General features: G+C 41.1%; 1 protein-coding gene across 3 annotated transcripts in view; it reads left to right on the top strand.

Annotated features, from left to right (window-relative positions):
• The first annotated feature begins 13,902 nt into the window (after positions 1–13,902).
• The window catches only part of CIBAR1 (CBY1 interacting BAR domain containing 1), a 38,572-nt gene continuing 32,385 nt past the window's right edge, over positions 13,903–20,089 (top strand). For 2 of the 3 annotated variants that reach the window (XM_074944103.1, XM_074944102.1), the window contains exons 1-2: positions 13,945–14,100; positions 18,243–18,477. In XM_074944103.1, the coding sequence (XP_074800204.1) occupies positions 14,012–14,100; positions 18,243–18,477 (324 nt within the window). In that variant the 5' untranslated portion in view covers positions 13,945–14,011. Of the gene's footprint in view, positions 14,101–18,242; positions 18,478–20,089 lie in introns of all 3 variants that reach the window. The other variant, XM_074944104.1, reaches the window with a different exon arrangement.

Raw genomic sequence — 20,089 nt, 5'->3', positions numbered from 1 at the left:
TTTAATTGTACCTGTAATAAATATTAAGTATAATTAAAGTTGAAAGCCACACAACCATACTCAATTCTGCTGCAGGATTGTGGAACACTTCTGTGGCCTGAGCTGTAAAGTACCTTATGTCAGCCAAGTAATAGTGTAGTCAATAGTCTAAACTACAATACTGCGTATGGCAACATTTGTGCAAAGTTACAGAAATCAGAAATGTACTATCATTCTTAGAAACAGGACCAACAAATAGATACAACAGCTACAACATTGCACCCCTCATCATTTTCACTAATATATAAAACTTATCAAAAATAAAACCAACAGCTTGGGACATAAGAAAAGTAAACCTCTTCCTATGGACACCAAACTTTTTACAGTAGTTCCCTAGGTTCACCTCAAAGATATCACAGCTAGTCAACATAACTTGACTTTTCTGGATGCCTTAGTGTGATTTTTTTCTGACACAAAAGTTACATAGACTATTCTATGTGGACTTTGTGAATTTTAGATGTAGACAACAAAAGCTTATTTTTTCTACACTGTTTTATTCACTACCTAATGAAAAGAAGATTTGAAACTATGGGACAAAGTCGTTCTTTTGCCTTATCTATATTAGGACAAAAAGAAAAGGAGTACTTGTGGCACCTTAGAGACTAACCAATTTATTTGAGCATAAGCTTTCGTGAGCTATAGCTCACTTCATCGCATGCATCCGATGAAGTGAGCTGTAGCTCACGAAAGCTTATGCTCAAATAAATTGGTTAGTCTCTAAGGTGCCACAAGTACTCCTTTTCTTTTTGCAAATACAGACTAACACGGCTGCTACTCTGAAACCTATATTAGGACAGTGAACCATTGCTGACAGTGGTTTTTCAGCCACAGAACCCCCGATGCAGCACTGAAAACAGATTGAGATCTGAGACGTTTTCAAGATATTTCAGAAAGTGTGATTGAAATGACTCCTTCTTTGCACCAGCCTAGCCATTGCATCCCAACTGATATTCACCAGAGAAATGGGCAAATGCTGAGAGAAAGTATGATTGCTGTTCTAGCCTGCACTTGAGAACAAAGTGGTCCCCAGCATCCCCAGGATAGGGGAGGCATAAACCATCCTACTCCCATTGCTCATTATCCTGGGCTCAGGGATGAATTGTCCCCACAAGTCCAATTGCACAGGGTTTAAAGGGTATTACAAAAACCTGTAAACATGACCTATGTAATCCTTCTGCCAATTGAAGTCAGCAGCAACAAGGGCTGGGTTCAATATCCAGGGGTCCCTCTTAATAATATAATACCGAACCGGCGTGAGACCCCACCCAGTAATCTGGGAACATTAAAAACCAGCCATGGATATGTCTCAGAGGCAATACTTCCCCACTCAGAACACTGAGTCTGTGTATAGCAAAGAAAACTTTTAATAAAAAGGGGAAAGGAACATAGCATTAATTTGGAAAAATGTCACAACCATGATTCAAACACATCTGACCATGAGCAAAACACCAACCAAAAATTGATCACTTTGGCAATACAGCTCTGTCTGCTCATACCCAAGCAAAGGGGTGTGTTCACGTAAATACAGTCTGGTCCTGAAGCCTTTTTCCCTCCCCAGCTCATCACTAGCTGTCAGGGGATGGATCACCCAAACGTTGCTTCTATCTAAAATACCTTTTCAATACACAAATATGTTATATATTGGAACATTCCAGAGCTGAATGATATAATGTGGGCAAGGGGAGAAGTCTAACACTCCAATTTTGAGCCCTGTACGGCTGAGATAACTTTAAAGGTATGACATTCAAGGCATGATTCTCAGTGACACTGAAGGCTCTTTATGATACTCTGGCTGCAGTTGGGAAAAACAGCCCCTTAAGAATGTCCTGTGTGCCTCCCCAACTGGTGTAATGCTAGTATAAGAGGAATATACTGCTCCTAGACCCTAACATAAAGTGAAGATTGGGATTTGGTATAACCAGGATGCACTATGCTCTGTTTCCCAGGGCTCACGGGGCCTTGAGAAGCAAAGTATATGATAGAGCAGCCCTGAAGTTTCTCTAACATACACCAGGGACCAGGTTGTTCCCTACATAGCCCCAGAATATGGGGAGCACAAAGATGGTTTTAAAGTCTGTCCCAAGCAAAGCAATAGAATGACTGAAGGTATGTACACACTGGAGCTGGAGGATGCAATTTCCAGCTTAAATAGACATACCCATGCTAGCCCTGATCAAGCGCTTACGCTAAAAATCAAAGCATACCTGCAGCAGTGCAAGCAGCAGGAGGGACTAGCTGCTTCAAGTACAATCATGCAGGCATGTGCTCAGGGAAGTTAGCCCATCCTGCACACATGCTCTCACTGCTGCATTTCTATTTTTAGCATGCTAGCTTGATCAGAGTTAGCATGAGTATGCCTACTTAAGCTGGAAAGTATACCCTATAGCTCCAGTGTAAACATACCCTGAGAATCAAGACCTGTACCTATAGTGAAGCTGTTACTGGTCCAGGCATGAATCTTGCCTATTCTGGACCTCAAGCAGGTATAATTTTGAGAATAAATTCCACATTTGAGGAGGTAAGGAGAAAACATTTTCCTAACAGGTTGCTTAAAAAAAATTAATGAGGGCTATTTGAAGTTGCTTAGGGGATTTGAATGTTAGTGAGATGGATTAGTGAGCAGAGAGCAGAGCAGGTAGTCATGGCTTTATAGTTTACCACATCGCTCCACAGCTTTATCACATGCATATCACCACCGTGTGTCTGTGTGTGTGTGTGTGGTATAAGAGAGATTCTTGTCACTCTGGGCCATTTTATACACATAGTATCCTCTCCTTACTTCTGCTCGCTGACATGGAGTCACCTTATTCCAATCAAGGCAAACCTGCACTGTCCACTGAGATTACTGTAGATACCACTTATTGACTCATTAGTGGATGGCTGATATCGAAGAGTTGTGTAATTCCTACAACTTGCACTTTAATTTCCATTAAAAATTAGTTCAAAGATACCAAGGTCACCCCTAAATCTGCATTACCAGCACCACAAAACTTTGTAAACTTGCCCCTGAAAAGCTCACAGTCTGAGTACATTTTTAAGAACAGTGGATATTCAGATGCTTTAGTGAAGAGGGCTATAGAAATACCTATATATAAATTAAATTTAATGTATTATAAGTGGATCTTTTGTTTATCTTCTCTCTCCCTTTTGGTTGCCTTAAACCCTATTTGTGAAGTTATCTGCATTTATTTCCATTAGAGAGGGCACCCCCACTTCTCCTACTCTGGTCCTTAGTCACAATGTGTGGGCAGAAAGAAAAAGTCACTCACATTCCGTTAAATGCCACAACAAAATACAAAAAGAAAACTATTGACCTGATATTTAGATAAATACTAGTACAATTATGTCATGTACTCTTTTCTATAACTGAATTGTGTCTTCAAAATGTTAATAGGAAACATGATGTTTGTATCCATAGTTCATTTCACTCCTTTCAAACAACAAGGAAAAGATTGATAATAGGGGTCTAATATATTTGATACGCAGCACTTATTCACTTAAAATACAAATGAGGGGGTGGGGGGAAGGAAGCAGTAGAGGCCTGATCCTGTTCCCATTGAAGAAAATGGGAAGATTCCCACTCACTACAATGGGAGCTGGATTGGGTCATTGGGTTGCTAGCAATGCATTATCTGAATTTTGTATTTTCTCATGTTGCTGAAAAGCAGTCATTTGCTGCCCTCTAGAAGTAGATTACTGCATATACTCTACTTTTATGCAACACTCTTGCCATTTTTAGCCAGCCATCTGAGTTTAAGTGAAAATACATATGACAATGCAAAACAATATGGAAATGTTCCTTGTTTTTAAGTACTCTGGATAAATAGTAAGAGTTATAATGCAATATATAAAACTTTTAAGTTAAAGAAACTAACTTGTGAAGTTCATCCACTGCTACTTTCCTTTGACTTCACCAGGTGTTAGATCGGGCCCTAGAAGAGGAAGAAGCATATAGATGTGATAAAATGTGGGTTATCCCACAATTTCAGGTCCACAGTATTTTGTTAACATATTCATGGTAATCTGGTAACCTACAGCAGATCATGTTACTTTGTGTCACTATTGGAATTATTGCACACAAATCTACTTCCATGAATCAGGTTACATAAATGGTTAATCCTGATATTGTGGTGTCAGTTCTTGAGGTACCTCCTTCATTATTTCTCCTGGGAACAATAAGCAATCTTTTTACCTTAGTTACACCTGTGTAAACCCAGTGACCTCAGCAGGGTTGCAAGGTGTAATTAAAGGGAAAATTTGACCCAGTGTGAAAAAATATGTTGCTACCTCTTTAAAATACATTTGAAGAAGTTAATTGGTTAGAAGGGTGAAGGGAGAAAGAGGATGAACAGGGGGTAATGGCAGTAAGAGATTACATAGAGGTGGGATTTAATTTTTGATTCTGTTTGTTCCCTGTCGAGTTTATCCAAAAGCTCTTGCTGCAGTGACAAGTGTGACTATCTAATTTCTAGTATCAGGGGATAGCCGTGTTAGTCTGTATCCACAAAAACAACAAGGAGTCTGGTAGCACCTTAAAGACTAACAGATTTATTTGGGCATAAGCTTTTGTGGGTGCATCTGAAGAAGTGGTGTTTTACCCACGAAAGCTTATGCCCAAATAAATCTGTTAGTCTTTAAGGTACCACCAGACTCCTTGTTGTTTTTGTCTAATTTCTAGATTATTAGCTGGTATTTGATGCCATTTTACATCCCAAAGTCGTGCATGTTCCCCTCATTGCAGAGAGGGTCCACAAAAATCCAAAATAAATTTTAAAAAATTACTCATAATTAAAACTGCACACTTCATTGCAAAGTCAAAAGTTAGACAACTTCCAAGAAAAATTTTGCTTAGGGACATTTTTTTGTGAAAGGGGCTTGTTTTTCAGTGAATATTAGCCTATTCTTAGCACCAGGTGGTCTTTATTTTTTTAAACCACACACTTTTATTAAAAGAAAAGGAGTACTTGTGGCACCTTAGAGATTAACAAATTTATTTAAGCATAAGCTTTCGTGAGCTACAGCTCACTCTTTAAGGTGCCACAAGTACTCCTTTTCTTTTTGCGGATACAGACTAACACGGCTGCTACTCTGAACACTTTTATTAGCTACAGCTCCTGGGCATGTCATGCCACCTAGGTGCACTGTGATGACACAAAAAAGAAGGGGGCTTTGTTAGGCTCTGCTAAAATTACCAGGTGTTAACTCAGCATGCTCAGAACTAGAAGTGATTTTTCAATCCCGTGTAACTTTTTGATGTTTTATTCACCTGCTCCAAACCTAATTAGGGACCTACTCCCCAGTAAAGACTAATTGCATGTCAGGTTTGGAGGGATTTTGTTCAGTTTTTTAAGTGATTAATGAGAAAAAATAAAATGCTGGAAAAGTATCTGATTCTTGCCAACTTTCCAAAGACCCAAGAATGGCTACTGGGATTTTCTTCAAATTTAAAAACAACTCCCCATCATCTCTGGGCTAAAATTAAAGGGAGATTTGGGTGTGAAAATGGGTGCTTAAAATAAAAACCCTGATGTAATCTTAATTATCTTGCAATCATTAATATTATTAATACCACCTACCTCTAATATAGTACTTTTCAGCAGTAGATTTTAAAGCACTTTTACAGAGGTCAGTATCACTATTCTCATTTTAATGATGGGGAAACTGAAGCAGAGAGAGGAAATCACTTGCCCAAGGTCACCCAGCAGTCCAATGATGGAGCCAGGACTAGAACCCAGGTCTCCTGAGCCCCACTCCAGTGTCCTAGCCACCAAGTGGCAATGATATATAGATTTTTCTTAAGGGAAGTGTTTATTATCATGCTATCAACACAAATTGAAAAGTTGCAGCTGAAATTTTCAAGAATACAAACACTGTCCCAGTACCCAGCATGTGGCAAACTGCCAGTTGTTATTTATCTAAGCCTTTAGACCATGCTGATCTCTGTATTATCTGAGTTACTTGATCATATAGTGAATAATAGATTTGGTAGCCAAATATTCCAAAAGAGACTAGTGATTTGGGATGCCTACATTTTTGTATGCCCAACCTGAATTTCAGGATGTGCTGGGGACCCACCTTCTGAAAAATCATGCCTCTTTAGGTTGTCTGAAGTTGGGCAACAAAAATCTGAAGCATTCAAATTCAACAGCCACTTTGGAAAAATCTTGGCTCATATCCATTCATAAAACAATCACACAGGGTGGCCATACTGAGAATGCTATTGCAGCCTTAAATCCAAAGTTTTTTTACTCCTGAGAACCCAAGAAAGCTATTGTGCCATTTGCAATTTTTTGGTCACCATACCTGGAACCTAGTATCAGAGAGGTAGCCATGTTAGTCTGTATCCACAAAAACAACAAGGAGTCTGGTGGCACCTTAAAGACTAACAGATTTATTTGGGCAAATAAATCTGTTAGCCTTTAAGGTGCCACCAGACTCCTCATTCTATACCTGGAACGTGTTTTCTCCTACCCTCTCTAATACTAATCACATTGTTAGTAGCAATGCTAATGTTCCATACCTTCCAGAGCCATTCTGTATAGTGCTTCCTTTGAAAAGTTGAATCAAAAATTCCAATAATGCTTGCAAATACTGGCTCTGTAAATCAGTTACCCAGCTATTGACTAGTCACCCACTTTAAAAGCTTGATTGCAGGTGAGCATGGCATCAATTGCCAGTAAACAGGGGAGGCTCGTTCTCCTCATACATCAGTTTTATACAATTTTTTCTTCAATTGACTTCACTGGAATTACTGCCTGGTTTACATCAATGTAAGTGGCACAGGACCTGACCTTGGAGCAGAAGACCATCTGGAATGGCATGTGGACAGCTGATCTAGTGAAACTTTGATCCCCCAGAAGGGGAGGAATATACAGTGACCTGGATGGAGGGCTGAGTCACAAAGAAGAAGCACTGTGAATCCCAGAGAATAAGGGGTAGGAGGATGCAGTGCAAACAGTTGTTGGAAGGGAGGTGTCAGACCTGAAAGGACCTAATTCTCAGCCACAAAGAGCCACAAGGAAGTGCCCCAATGTTGAGTGGACCCCATTAAACCAGGGTCCTGACGTCACCTCTATCCCTCCCTCCCTTGCAGTGACCTTAGTATGCCAGAGATCTGGATTTAGCTGGGTGTGCCCTGTGGAAGGCACTGACTTTTTCAGGGGCATGTACAAGGTGAGCTGGTTCCCAGGTCTGCTCCTTGGCCCTGTAGCCTTCCCAGTCAATGGAGGTACCACAGCTTCCTTCATCATATCTGGGAATCTATAATCTGTGGACAAAATACTTTTTCTTGCCCTTGAATCTGAACTGGAGGTGGGGGCAGGGGTAGAGTTGTGTTTTATTAGGGAAGGAATTGTCAGACAACGATTTCAGGAGGAAAGCATAAATACAGAATGCAGCTTCTGGGATCAGGGAAGCCAAAGCTTGAAGGTTCATGGATTGATTTGTCTGCAGATTTGGTAAGGACCCACATACTGGTGGTCTAGTTTGCAGATGGGTCAGCCTATCTTAAGGTGTGTGACCAATAGCTCCAGCTTCTGTCCCACAGCAAAAAAGTGGGACTTGGCTGTTGGTGGCAGTCAGCATGATGCTTGTGTTGCCTTGGCTACATCAAGATGTCACTTTAACTCCCCTTGGATTTGTGGTATACCATGTCCACTGCTGCAGGAACAGAGGGTGCTGTGGGCAGTGGAGGATGAAAACAGGTGAAAATCATAGATAGCCAAAAAATGGGTTCATCTAGAGGTCCTCACTATTATATGCAAATTCCACACATGGAATCTGTCATCTTGGTGGAAATTTGTGAAGCACCCTAGTTACTATTCTAGTACTTGGTTCATCCTTTCTGGTTGGCCATGTTCGTGGATGATAGGGAGTTCAGTAGATGTATGAAGACACTGTTCTAGTAAGTGCAACACCTCCTTCTGAACCATGACACAAACTGGGTTCCCCTGTTTGAAGTAGTGTGGTCTGAGAGGCTGTGGATGCAGAAATCATGGGAGATGAGGAAGCAGGTGGTGTCCTCAGGAGGGTGAGTTATGTGCAGGGGATAAAAAGTGCCATCTTTGTAAGATGGTCCATCACTGTCAAGATGGTACAGAAATCCTTGGATTTAGGGAGTTAGACAATGAAGCCTGTGGTGATCTGGGCTGAGGGCCTTGCAGAGGTCTCAGCATGTATTAGCATTCCAAAAGATTTAGTCTGAGTTCACTTCATATGGGTGCAGGTGTCACATGATCCGAAATAAGCCTGAACATCAGACCGTAGTTTTGGCCACAAGAATGATCAACATGTTTGGCTTTTACCTGGCTGAAAGGGCTCACGCAAGGGACATCGTGGCATAGGCAAAAAGCTTCCAGACAAGGGTTTTCCTGGGGGGACAAGTATGCTCATAATGATGAAAGGAGTCAGTCTCTCCGTGTAGTTTCAGCTGAGGATTTGGTATCAGAGGTTAGGAACTTCTGGGCAAAACCCAGGTGTGGTGCCTGGCTGGGAATCCCAGGAACCCTGGTCTGGGAGCCAAAAGGCAGTTGGTTTGGCAGTACTCTGAGCTAAATATCACTATGTATCATTGCCAGGTGATACTTGGGTCATGCTTGGCCAGCCAGGGATTCCAAGTATCCTAGGAGCGTGTGGGGACTGGATTAAGCTGAACTGAAAGAATTCATGGTGTTTCTCAATTACTGCTTCCAGAGCTGGAGTTTCCTGATTCATAGGACCAGAGGTGGCCATCAACTGTCTCAACCAGATCGTACTTGGGCTACTGTGGCATCCAGGAAATTATTCTCTTCCCCAGAGTCAAAGCCCACTGGAGGGAAAAAACCTGTCTGGAGCCCTAAAGCCAGAGTTGTAGCTGCAGCTATAGGTGAAGGGATGATCTTGAGGAGGTGGGGAGGATGCCTGGAAGGATTTGCCGAGTGGGGTTTCCTATGTTATCCAAGCTCAACCCCCATTAGCAAGGCTAGGCAGGGGCATTTTCCCAAAGCCACTCAGTTCAGGGCCTGGTCTGGGTAAACAGAAGCCACATGGCCCATGCTGCCACAGTAAAAACCACAAATTATTTTGCCATCACAAATCCAAAGTTACAGAGCAAAACTCTTCCTTCTATACATCTTTAGTAACATCTGCATTCCTAACTATACACTGCAATATGTGTTTCATGATTGGCTTGGTTACTTTTCAGGAACCAATCCTTGTGTAGCATACTCTGTCCATGTATAACCTGGTCTCTACATTCCAGGTTTATCTTGTCCATTGTCCCTACCAATTTGTTCCTGCTTATCTTAGCTAGACTGACTCCAGCTTGATGCTTATGTAAGCCTTCTGGAAAGTGGAGGCAAGCAACAAGGGCTAGGTTCAATACCTAGGGGTTCCTCTTAACAATACAAAACAGAACTGGTGCAAGCTCCCATTCAGTAATCTGGGAAAACTAAACCCCACCCTGGGCACTTCTAAGAGGCAATATATCCCTTCTCACAAGCACTGAGTCTGTGTATAACAAAAGAAAGCTTTTATTAGAAGGGAAAGGGAATCCAGCATTAATCTGACAAAACACCATGACCACATTCAAAAGTATGTAACCATAAGTAAACACCCACCCGACAATATGTTGGGCAGTGTCCTTTGCCTCAATTTCCCATTTGAAGTGTGAAAGTCCAATGAACAAATGTCCCTTTGACATGCCATTCCCTTTTCCCTCCACTGCATCCTATTCACAGCTGGTTGGTTGTCTTTGATCAGCTAAGGCTCAGAATTCAGAGAGGGGCATTCATGTGGGTTCACCTGCCACCCCTGAAAAGGAGGGGGTGTCAAGCCATGACTCCGCTGCTGCTGCATAGCTCTGTGACTGCTTAGCTGCTGTTATCTCTGCCATTGTCTCTGCTGCCACAGCTGGGTGCTTGCTGCTGCTGTTTTCTCTGCCACTCACTGCCACTTCTGTAACGTGGTGTTCTGAAGTTCCATGGCTTAGCCCAGCTCTTAGTGATTTCATTGGGTAGCAGGGAACCTCACAGCTAATGCAGCATCTGCACTGTTTTCACTGCAACACTGTCCCCACACTAGGCCTAAGGGTTAGCTCTGAGACCAGCCCATCAGTGACTGAACTCTGGTAACCACTGACCAAAAACAAGGACTCTCCATTGAGCCTTATTGGCTATGTCTTTCAACACTAAAGAGGGGAGGGCCAAATGGTGTCAAGGATTATTTAAGCAAATGCCACAGGTGGCCTGAGCAAACTGTAATGCCCAAGGGTCAGGCGGGTCAAAGGGCAGTCTAAATCAGTGGTCAGAGTTCACACAAAAGGTCCGATAGCCAGGAGATCCAATCCAAGGGGAATGTATAGCAAGGCCAAATCAAACAGGGTCCAAGAACCAACCAGCAGAGAATGGCTTATTGCTCAAACAAGGCCAGAAAGGAAGCAGGAAGTTTATATATGGTCACCAGGTAATCAGGGTCAAGACTATTTGGCCAATCAGGAAGCAGGTCATGGAACCCTAGAAGCTGGCTTACCCAAATCTGTGAATTCCATGGCAATTCAATAATTTGGTATTGCATGACAGCTAAGACTATTTCCCAATAACCCTGTGGGCCTGGGTTTGAGACCAGTGTCTTGATACCTATGCCATTAATTATGCTTATAGTTATAAAGATTTTCCTACTGTCTAACCTAAATTTTCTTTGCTGCAGAATAAGCTGATTACTTTTTACCCTACCATCGGCAGACATGGAGAACAATAGATCACAATCCTCTTTATGACAACCTTTTACATATTTGAAGACTGCTGTATTTCAAGTCCTAAACAAAATAACCAAGAGTAGTTTAAGTTTAGCAGTTTTCAGTATCCATAAAAAATGCCCAACCATGAGTTTACAAGATTTTCTAATCTAGTCAAAGGCACAGTTTTAAGATAAATAAAGTATGTACTGGATGCCACCAAGTGGTAGCTGTTATCACAAACCAATATCCTTGTTATTATCCCATTTTAAGCCAGCACTTCAACTGCAGGAAATATTGATTTAATGTTACAAAAGTTAGTGTCCTGATACAGCAGTTTGTTGGGAACCTGATACTACTGCTGGGGAAAGAGATAAAATATTCCATTAGGGTCAAATTCTATTCCTACTTTCATGGCAAAACTTCCATAGGCAGCAGGTTTAAAACAAACAAAAGGAAGTATTTTTTCACACAGTGCAATCAATCTGTGGAACGCCTTGCCAGAGGATGTTGTGAAGGCCAAGACTATAACAGGGTTCAAAAAAGAACTAGATAAGTTCATGGAGCATGGGTCCATCAATGGCTATTAGCCGAGATGGGCAGGGATGGTGTCCCTAACCTCTGTTTGCCAGAAGCTGGGAATGGGCGACAGGGGATGGATCACTTGATGATTACCTGTTCTGTTCATTTCCTTATTGGTCACTGTCAGACGACAGGATACTGGGCTAGATGGACCTTTGGTCTGACCCAATATGGCCATTCTTATGTTCTTATTTTTTTTCTAATGAACTTGTTTTTAACTAAAACACCCTTGTGACACTCTGTACCTTAAAGTAGCACCCTGGAGCCCCCATATTCACCACTGTGAATTATATGTTTTTTTACAATGCATGCCTTGTGAGGTATCATTAGAAGAGTCTTGATCCGTTGAACATTAATATTCTGTTGGACTGTATGTACTATCATTGTACGTGAAGTTATGAAGTATTATTATATATGTTGTGTTGTAAGGCTGGGAACACCCACAACCAGCCTTTCAGTTACAACAAAGGAGTAGCCATCAATAGCCAGTCAGCATTAATGGCCCATCCACACACAATCCAATATCCTACAGAGGAGGAGGCATGTATGCCCTGGGGGCAGACTCACCCATGTGACAGCAAAGATCTTTCCAGCAAACTGGAAGAAAGTATAAAAGAGAGACAGTGACATCATCATTTGGCCTTTTTCTCCTCCCTTCCCCCACTCTCAACACCTGGAATAAGGTCTGGAGGAAAAAGACTTTGAACTGGGGAAGATTGGTCCCCGGCTGGAAGGTAGTCCTAGCCTATGGATTAAGGAACTGTAACCTGCTTGTACCATCTGTCAGGATGAGAAAAGTTGTGTGATTCAATTTTTGCTTAGACTAAAATTTTGGATTTAGCAAGCTAGTTTACTTTTTATTTTCTTAAGGTAACTATCTCTGACCTTTATGCCTACCATTTATAATCACTTAAAATCTGTCTTTCTACAGTTAATACATTTGTTTTATATTTTACCTAAAACAGTGTGTTTTGGTTGAAGTGTTTGGGAAATCTCAGCTCAGTTTACAAAGGCAAGTGTATGTCCATGCCACACTGAGGGAGTGGTGAACTACTTAATGAACTTGCACTGCCCAAGGGAGCCTTGAGCAGTGTAAGGCAGTAGAGTCCTGCGGTGCAAGACTAGGGAGCTGGGGGCAATTGGCTGGAGCCTCTCTATTGTTGGTTCATGAGTGGCTGGGAGGTCATTCATGTAACTCAGTTGGCTGTGTCCTTACTTGTGGATGTCTGTGTAAGTACAGTACCTACCAGAGGTTTGTAGCTTGACATCAGCATCACAGTATGAGAGGCAGCCCAAGTTGGTGGGACAGAGGACTCAACAGTCCCACAGTCCACGTTGCATCCCAGGGACCCCATCACTACCCTGAACCTGGAACTGATAACTGCTACATTAACAGATAGTTGCTCCCAGAACCTGTCTCTTGATCTTGAGAAAAAAAAGACAGAAACAGAGCTGGTCAAGACCCCTGGTTCAAGCAAGGGAACTGTAGGATCCTCTTCTGAAAAAATGAACAAAAATAAAGGGGAGAGGGCTGGGGGGGAGGGTTTAAAAACCAACATAGAAGTTGTTGAAGTTAGAATGGCAATAGCAGAGTTCACCTGGAATTAAATTTTTTATGCTCATTTTAAGAATTCTGGCACCTACATACTACTGTGATTGATGTGCCTCAAATTTGATAGAAAGATGGAGAGGTTGCTAGCATAGCTACATCTGCAAATAGAATAATAATAATAATAAACTTAAATAATGTAAGAGAATATGTAAGAAAACTTCTGCAAATTTCAACAAAAATAATTCAACTTGAAGTAGGAACATTCTTATAAAGTTATAAAACATAAAAACAATATGTGCTGGGTCAAAAGAGGCGGTCAGACCAACATATATGCATAACAGACCAATACTATATAAGACCTGATGATGCAAGCTAATCCTTGCAGATGGACCTCTGTGCCCATGTGAATCAGTTTGTAATAACACACCTTCGCCTATTCCATTAACTGAAATGAAGATGATTGTATGTTGCAGTGATGTCCTACATATATATCCAGTCTATGCTAACTACTGAAATGCTGCTACATTCCAGTCCAGAGGGGGTTGCACTTCAGTGATGGCTGAAATGATTTCTGGATTGCCAGATTCTGCCCTGGTTTGTGTGCTTGAGGCTTGCACACAAGAGATTCCAGTCTGTGATGATGGGCAACTGTTTGCCATTGCTGAAAGACTCATAGCATCCCTCAAGGATCATATCTCCCATGTTGTTCAACGTACAGTGTATGGGTCTGATTCAAAAATCCTAGTCCAATCAGTCTTTGACTTCAACGGGCTTTGGGTAAGAGTGTATGTGAGGCCTCTTGAAGAGAAGATTTCTAAACTCAGGGTTAGACGATCATCAATAGACACCAGATCCATAGCTGTATATCTCTGGCCCAGGAATGCGGCAAATGCTCTCTGTACTCTGGAGGAATACCGGATGGTAGTGCCAGCTGGATGTCAGAGCTACCTTGTCCTCAGCCCTAGTGTGGCTGGTGGGTAGAAGCTGTCATTATTAGGACACAGAATCGTCGGTTAGGACTTGCCGGGAGGCAATGAGTCTTGGCATCATTCAGTCAGACTCTAACCCTGGGAAGGCGTTGGGGGAGGGCCAGGCTCAGCCCGGGCCGTGGGCGGCGCTCGGTGTCCATGGGAACTGGGTGTCAGCGGAGCGTGCGCCACGGCTCCCCTTCTCTCCCGGCCGCCACCATGATGCTAGGCCGCGGGCTGGACGCCAGGTAAGTGCGGTGCCCCCTGCTCCGGGTGCCTAGAATGGCGCTCCCCTCCCCTCCCCTCCCCCGCCCGCGTCTGGCCGAGAGGTCTGGGCTGTTGGAGCGCGGAGCGGGGAGGGGAGCAGACAAAGTCCTCGCTAGTGGGGCGTGGGAGGGGGGCAGGCAGGCGGCGTCCCGTTACCGGGAGGAGAGGGGCGGGAGCCCCTGCTAATGAGGTGGGAGTGGGGGCAGAGTCCCTCCCTGTTACTTGTGACTAGGCTTGGGGGAGGGGGAAGGAGGGAGAGGTTGGCTCTTTGGCTTCCCCAGTCCTGATTTGTTACCCATCGGCCGCAGGCTTTTGAGACAGGGTGCCCTGAGGTTTTGGGGGGGCTGGGTTTATTATCTTCATATTAGCTGTTTTATATTTGTCTAAAGTTGATGAGTCCAGTCTTTATGTTGTGTTTTAATTTAAGGGGGGGGGGGGGGAGAGGGGTTTTGCCAAAAATAGCTTTTAAAAATCTAAATACAATAGTTTGGGTAGGGCAACACAGGATGTTCAAAGTGAAAATAAAGCTGGATCTATTCCAACAAAAAAGTATAGTAACCTGCACCTATACATGACCAGTCTCGTTCCGCTCATCCCATCTGTCTGCTTTAAGCCATTTCATACTGTGCCCATCACTATAAAGTCTAGGCAACAAAATGTATCTAGGGGTTTAGTATGCTAGGATAAAATGAAGACTAGTTGCTAATATAATCAAGCCTTGTGCTCTCAGTCCTTTTATTGCCTTTAAGTAGCATTTTAAAAAACAAACTAACCTTTTCACACCTTCCTTTAAGGAAATGTAATTCGTATCTGTCAGAATTGAATGCTGTTCACATGGGGAAACTGTAGGCACAAAGTTGCTGAATGTTTGGGCAGACCAGTCTTAAATTCCCTCTCATTATTTGAAGTGGGGAGGTGGTGGTTATATGTAAACAATGTCAGACAGTTCAATAGGAGAGGGGAGGGACCCCTCACTAGAGATTATCTTTAGGTTAGTGTTAATTGTGGAAGAAAGATTGTATGATGGGCTTTTCAATGAGATTTTTTTATATTCTCACTCAGTTTGAGAAATATCCCTTATTTAGATGGTAGCAGACTTGAGAAAAGCATTGGAAGCTGGGAGACTATCCCCTGGTATTTGTCTTTAAAAGAAAACAACTTCCCTACCTCAAATTGTGCCTGCTTACTTTGAGGTAACATAAACTGATCTTCCTCTGCAGTGGTATTTTCTTCCGAAAGACTTAGGATAACATACATTCATTTTCAGCATGTATTTTCACATCTCTGTCTTGTCAAGAAAATATAGACTGTGAGACAATACTCTGGTCTTGAAGTATTGAATTTCCTTTGATTTTTTTGGGTTTGGAAGGTTGGTGACAGTGGTCAAAATTAAAAGCCAGGATCATTTCAGGCTGTCAGAATTGGTACTCACACAGATGAAAGAGGTTTTAATTTTTTCCTCCAAATAAGTGAGATATGAGCAAATTCCAAGGCTAAGGATCTTGTCCTGTGTTGCTAATAACATAGGGCCTGATCTTTCATACCATACCATACCAAGCACAGTGTTTGAGCAGTTTATTGGGGCCAATGGGACTCTGCAATTGGTAGTTAACATTTGCAGAATTAGGTTATTGTTGTGGGCACCAAGCAATGGAATGAATCCATTGAGAATCATATGAACTTCAGCAGCAGTAGAATTATGTTGCCAGTAACACTGAAGTGCTACTATATGTAGGACCAGCAGAGCTGAGACCCTCAACTGAAGGCACTTATTAAACAGAGAGGAGGAGGAGGAGGAGACTGAAGTATCAAGCAAAATATTAATGCCAACTGATTAAGTCTTGACTTCAATTTATGGAATGGTTTACGAAGATTAATAAGTATAAAATATGCAGGTGTTTGGTTGGAAGTTGAAATTTAAGTCCCACTCAGAAACCATCATTAGCTTGAGTTTCTGAATTAATTAATAAAATTCTTATCAAATACATAACTTTGTATTAGTATTAAAATTCGTACTCATATAAAAAGCAAAATATAACCAATGAAAATAATTTACATATATATTATTTTACCCTTACAGTTAATACATTCAGTCAAAGATGTTGATATGTGAAAATTTACCTTGCATATTTTTGACAATCCACCCTGTTTCACAAGACCATACCTATGAACTCTAAGGAGGTTAGGCAGAGAAGGTACCTGCTTCAAGGACTTCCTAAGCTCTACTGGAGCATAGTATTTGAGTTCCATTGGGCAGACACATATTTCTGTAAATACTCCTCCTCCCGCCAACCCACCTAACCAAAAGGCTCACATAAAATTTTATGCACCAGAGTTTTACTCTGAAAAATTTTATGTTGTTGGTATTGCATAATGAATACTTTATTTGTTTGCTATTGTGATGGAGATAGCATTGTAAATATTTCTTACAATTAGGGTTTTTATTTTTTGTTTTGTTTAAATAATTCATACTCTTTGTGCTAGATTTTATTTACCTCTTGTGAAAGTTAGAACCATTAAAACTGATCCTGCAATCGACATGAGCAGAGCCCTATGCCTGCGCAGAACCCCATAAAAGTCAAGTTGTTTTCTGGTACTATGCCTGCCTCAGTGTCTCGCTGCTGATTTTTGTGGGGTTTACGTTCATATTTTCCTGTTTTAAAATACTTTTTCTCCTCTGTTGCTGTGTGAAAAACCTGCATTAAAACAGGAGAAACAGACTAACAATACAAAAGAAACATTGGAAATGACTATACTCAAACTGTTGTCAATTGAATGAAGTTAAAAAACAAGGGGAAACACTCTTTATTCTTTCAGTTATAGTAAATTAGGTATAACGTTTGTAAGTTTAAAAAAATTCAGACAAGTGAGGCAAGTTTTTTTTTTAAATTTGATTATGTCCTTTAAGTCACTGAGACTTCTAAAATACTGAATGGTTTTACTTCAAATGATAATAAAAATGGATCTTTACATAAGTGGTGTAAAGATCCATTTTGTTTGTATTTAGTATTTGTTGTCATGCCTAACAAATTTTTTAAGCTTGCACTTTGAAAAATTGAAATGAGCCTAACTATGAAGTTGGTATTGAGGACTTCAGGGAAAAAAAATGAGTTCCTGAATCTGATAGCCTTTGTTTACTTCTATAGTTACAGAACTTTACTTTCAAAACCAATGCACACTGGCACTTTTGAGTACATTCCAAGGAAGAATCACTAGACTGTGAATCAGGAGAGATGGCTTTTGTTCCCAGCTCTGTCACATTCTTGCTGTCTGTGAATTAGGATAAATCAATTCACCACTTTGTGCCTCAGTTTTTCCATCTGTAAAATGGGGATATGGATACTTGGATTCTTTGAAAAATGCTTTGAGAGCTACAGGTGAAAAAGGTGTTTCCATCCATCATTCAAATAACTTGTTCTACTACCCAATGATAGATAGAAACATTCAGAGACTTGCATGTAAGTTCTAATAATAGTTTAACATTCACACATTAATGTATTGGGGATTTTTTTATATTTTAAGAGATTGGGGTGGTTTTATGGTTAGGGTCCAGGACTAGGACTCAGGAGGCCTGGGGTCAGTTCCTGGTTCTTCCACCGATTTCCTGTCAATCTTGGGCAACTAATTTAAGTGAGACCATTCAAGCTTAAATTTAAGCTTGTGTGTAAGTGTCTGCAGTATTGGGGCTTTAATTTCTCTGGGACAGATTTTTAAATGTATGTAGGTGTCTAAAGATGCAGATACATTGCTATTGACATTTCCAGAGCACCTAACTGCATAGGAGTTTTATGAAGATTTTCTCAAGTATGTGGATGTATCTGGTTTGGGTCTGCAGTTATGGCATTTTTACTTGTTAAAGTTCAGTTTAGTGAGTCTTAGGCTGAAATATAAATTTCAGTTTTTTATTATTTTATTTGTCTTTTTTAGATAAGCAAACACCACATCGGAATATTAAGTATAATTTTCCTCTAATAAATTTCCATTTTGCCCAGAAGTAAAATGACCAATTTGAAATATGTTGTTTATGGTATAGTGATGACAGTACTGTCAAACCTGTTTAATCTGTATGTATTTTAATCATGTTGGTTTTTTTGCTTGTTTTTCATTTTTCCTTGGTCTCTAGGGACAATCAAACTAGACAAGTACGAGAGGCTGTTTCAAATGTGGAAAAACATTTTGGTGAATTGTGCCAAATATTTGCTGCATATGTACGTAAAACTGCTAGACTACGAGACAAAGCAGACCTTCTAGTAAATGAAATATATGCATATGCAGCTACAGAGACACCAAGCTTAAAACTTGGATTGAAAAATTTTGCAGATGAATTTTCCAAACTTCAAGATTATCGCCAAGCAGAGGTATAGAATTAAAGCTGTGCATGTTGTGCTTGCAGACTTATCTTTTTAATACGATTACCATAATGTATACCTTGCTTCTCTCTTGAGACTGAGGGAAACCACTTTTAAATGCATTAGTAACAAATGCGTTAGGAACAAAGCTAAATAAGCTCCACCAGCTTTCATAGTTTACCCTACTAATGAACTTTCTGAAGACCTAGGCCCCAATTGTGAAATGCCTTACGCACATACTTAACTCCATGCCTTGTGAATAGTCCCTCTGAGTAGCTTCTCACAGGTTTTGAAGAATGAGGGACAGATAACAGGTCTTCAGTGGAGATGAGAAGAGCCAATGGATTTTATTGGGCTATAGATTATGCTTAATAAATATTTGTTTTTTGGTTTTGTGACTTGGGCTGTCTTCTGGAATCTGGAATGATACTGTAAGTCATTTCTTCTGCAAAATCTATTAAATGTTATTTGTGTTTCTTTTTTCAATGTTAAATTATTATGCTTTGTATTCCCAAAATTAGGCTCCTGAAAAGAATTATGCAGATGATTAACTTTTCATGCGTGAATAGTCTCTTTGATTTCATAGATTCATAGATATTTAGGTCAGAAGGGACCATTATGATCATCTAGTCTGACCTCCTGCATAATGCAGGCCACAGAATTTCACCCACCACTCCTGCGAAAAACCTCTCACCTATGTCTGAGCTATTGAAGTCCTCAAATCGTGGTTTAAAGACTTCAAGGAGCAGAGAATCCTCCAGCACGTGACCCGTGCCCCATGCTACAGAGGAAGGCGAAAAACCTCCAGGGCCTCTTCCAATCTGCCCTGGAGGAAAATTCCTTCCCGACCCCAAATATGACAATCAGCTAAACCCTGAGCATATGGGCAAGATTCACTAGCCAGGTACTACAGAAAATTCTTTCCTGGGTAACTCAGATCCCACCCCATCTAATATCCCATCACAGGCCATTGGGCCTATTTACCATGAATATTTAATTACCAAAACCATGTTATCCCATCATACCATCTCTTCCATAAACTTATCGAGTTTAATCTTAAAGCCAGATAGATCTTTTGCCCCCACTGCTTCCCTTGGAAGGCTATTCCAAAACTTCACTCCTCTGATGGTTAGAAACCTTTGTCTAATTTCAAGTCTAAACTTCCTGGTTGCCAGTTTATATCCATTTGTTCTTGTGTCCACATTGGTACTGAGCTTAAATAATTCCTCTCCCTCTCTGGTATTTATCCCTCTGATATATTTATAGAGAGCAATCATATCTCCCCTCAACCTTCTTTTAGTTAGGCTAAACAAGCCAAGCTCCTTGAGTCTCCTTTCATAGACAAGTTTTCCATTCCTCGGATCATCCTAGTAGCCCTTCTCTGTACCTGTTCCAGTTTGAATTCATCCTTCGTAAACATGGGAGACCAGCACATTACACGGTATTCCAGGTGAGGTCTCACCAGTGCCTTGTATAACGGTACTAAAACCTCCTTATCCCTACTGGAAATACCTCTCCTGATGCATCCCAAGACCGCATTAGCTTTTTTCATGGCCATATCACATTGGCGGCTCATAGTCATGCTATGATCAACCAATACTCCAAGGTCCTTCTCCTCCTC

This window comes from Natator depressus, chromosome 2 (assembly GCF_965152275.1).
Source record: "Natator depressus isolate rNatDep1 chromosome 2, rNatDep2.hap1, whole genome shotgun sequence".
In the NCBI taxonomy this organism is placed as follows: Eukaryota; Metazoa; Chordata; order Testudines; family Cheloniidae; genus Natator; species Natator depressus.
This window is presented reverse-complemented; position numbering and strand designations above follow the sequence as displayed.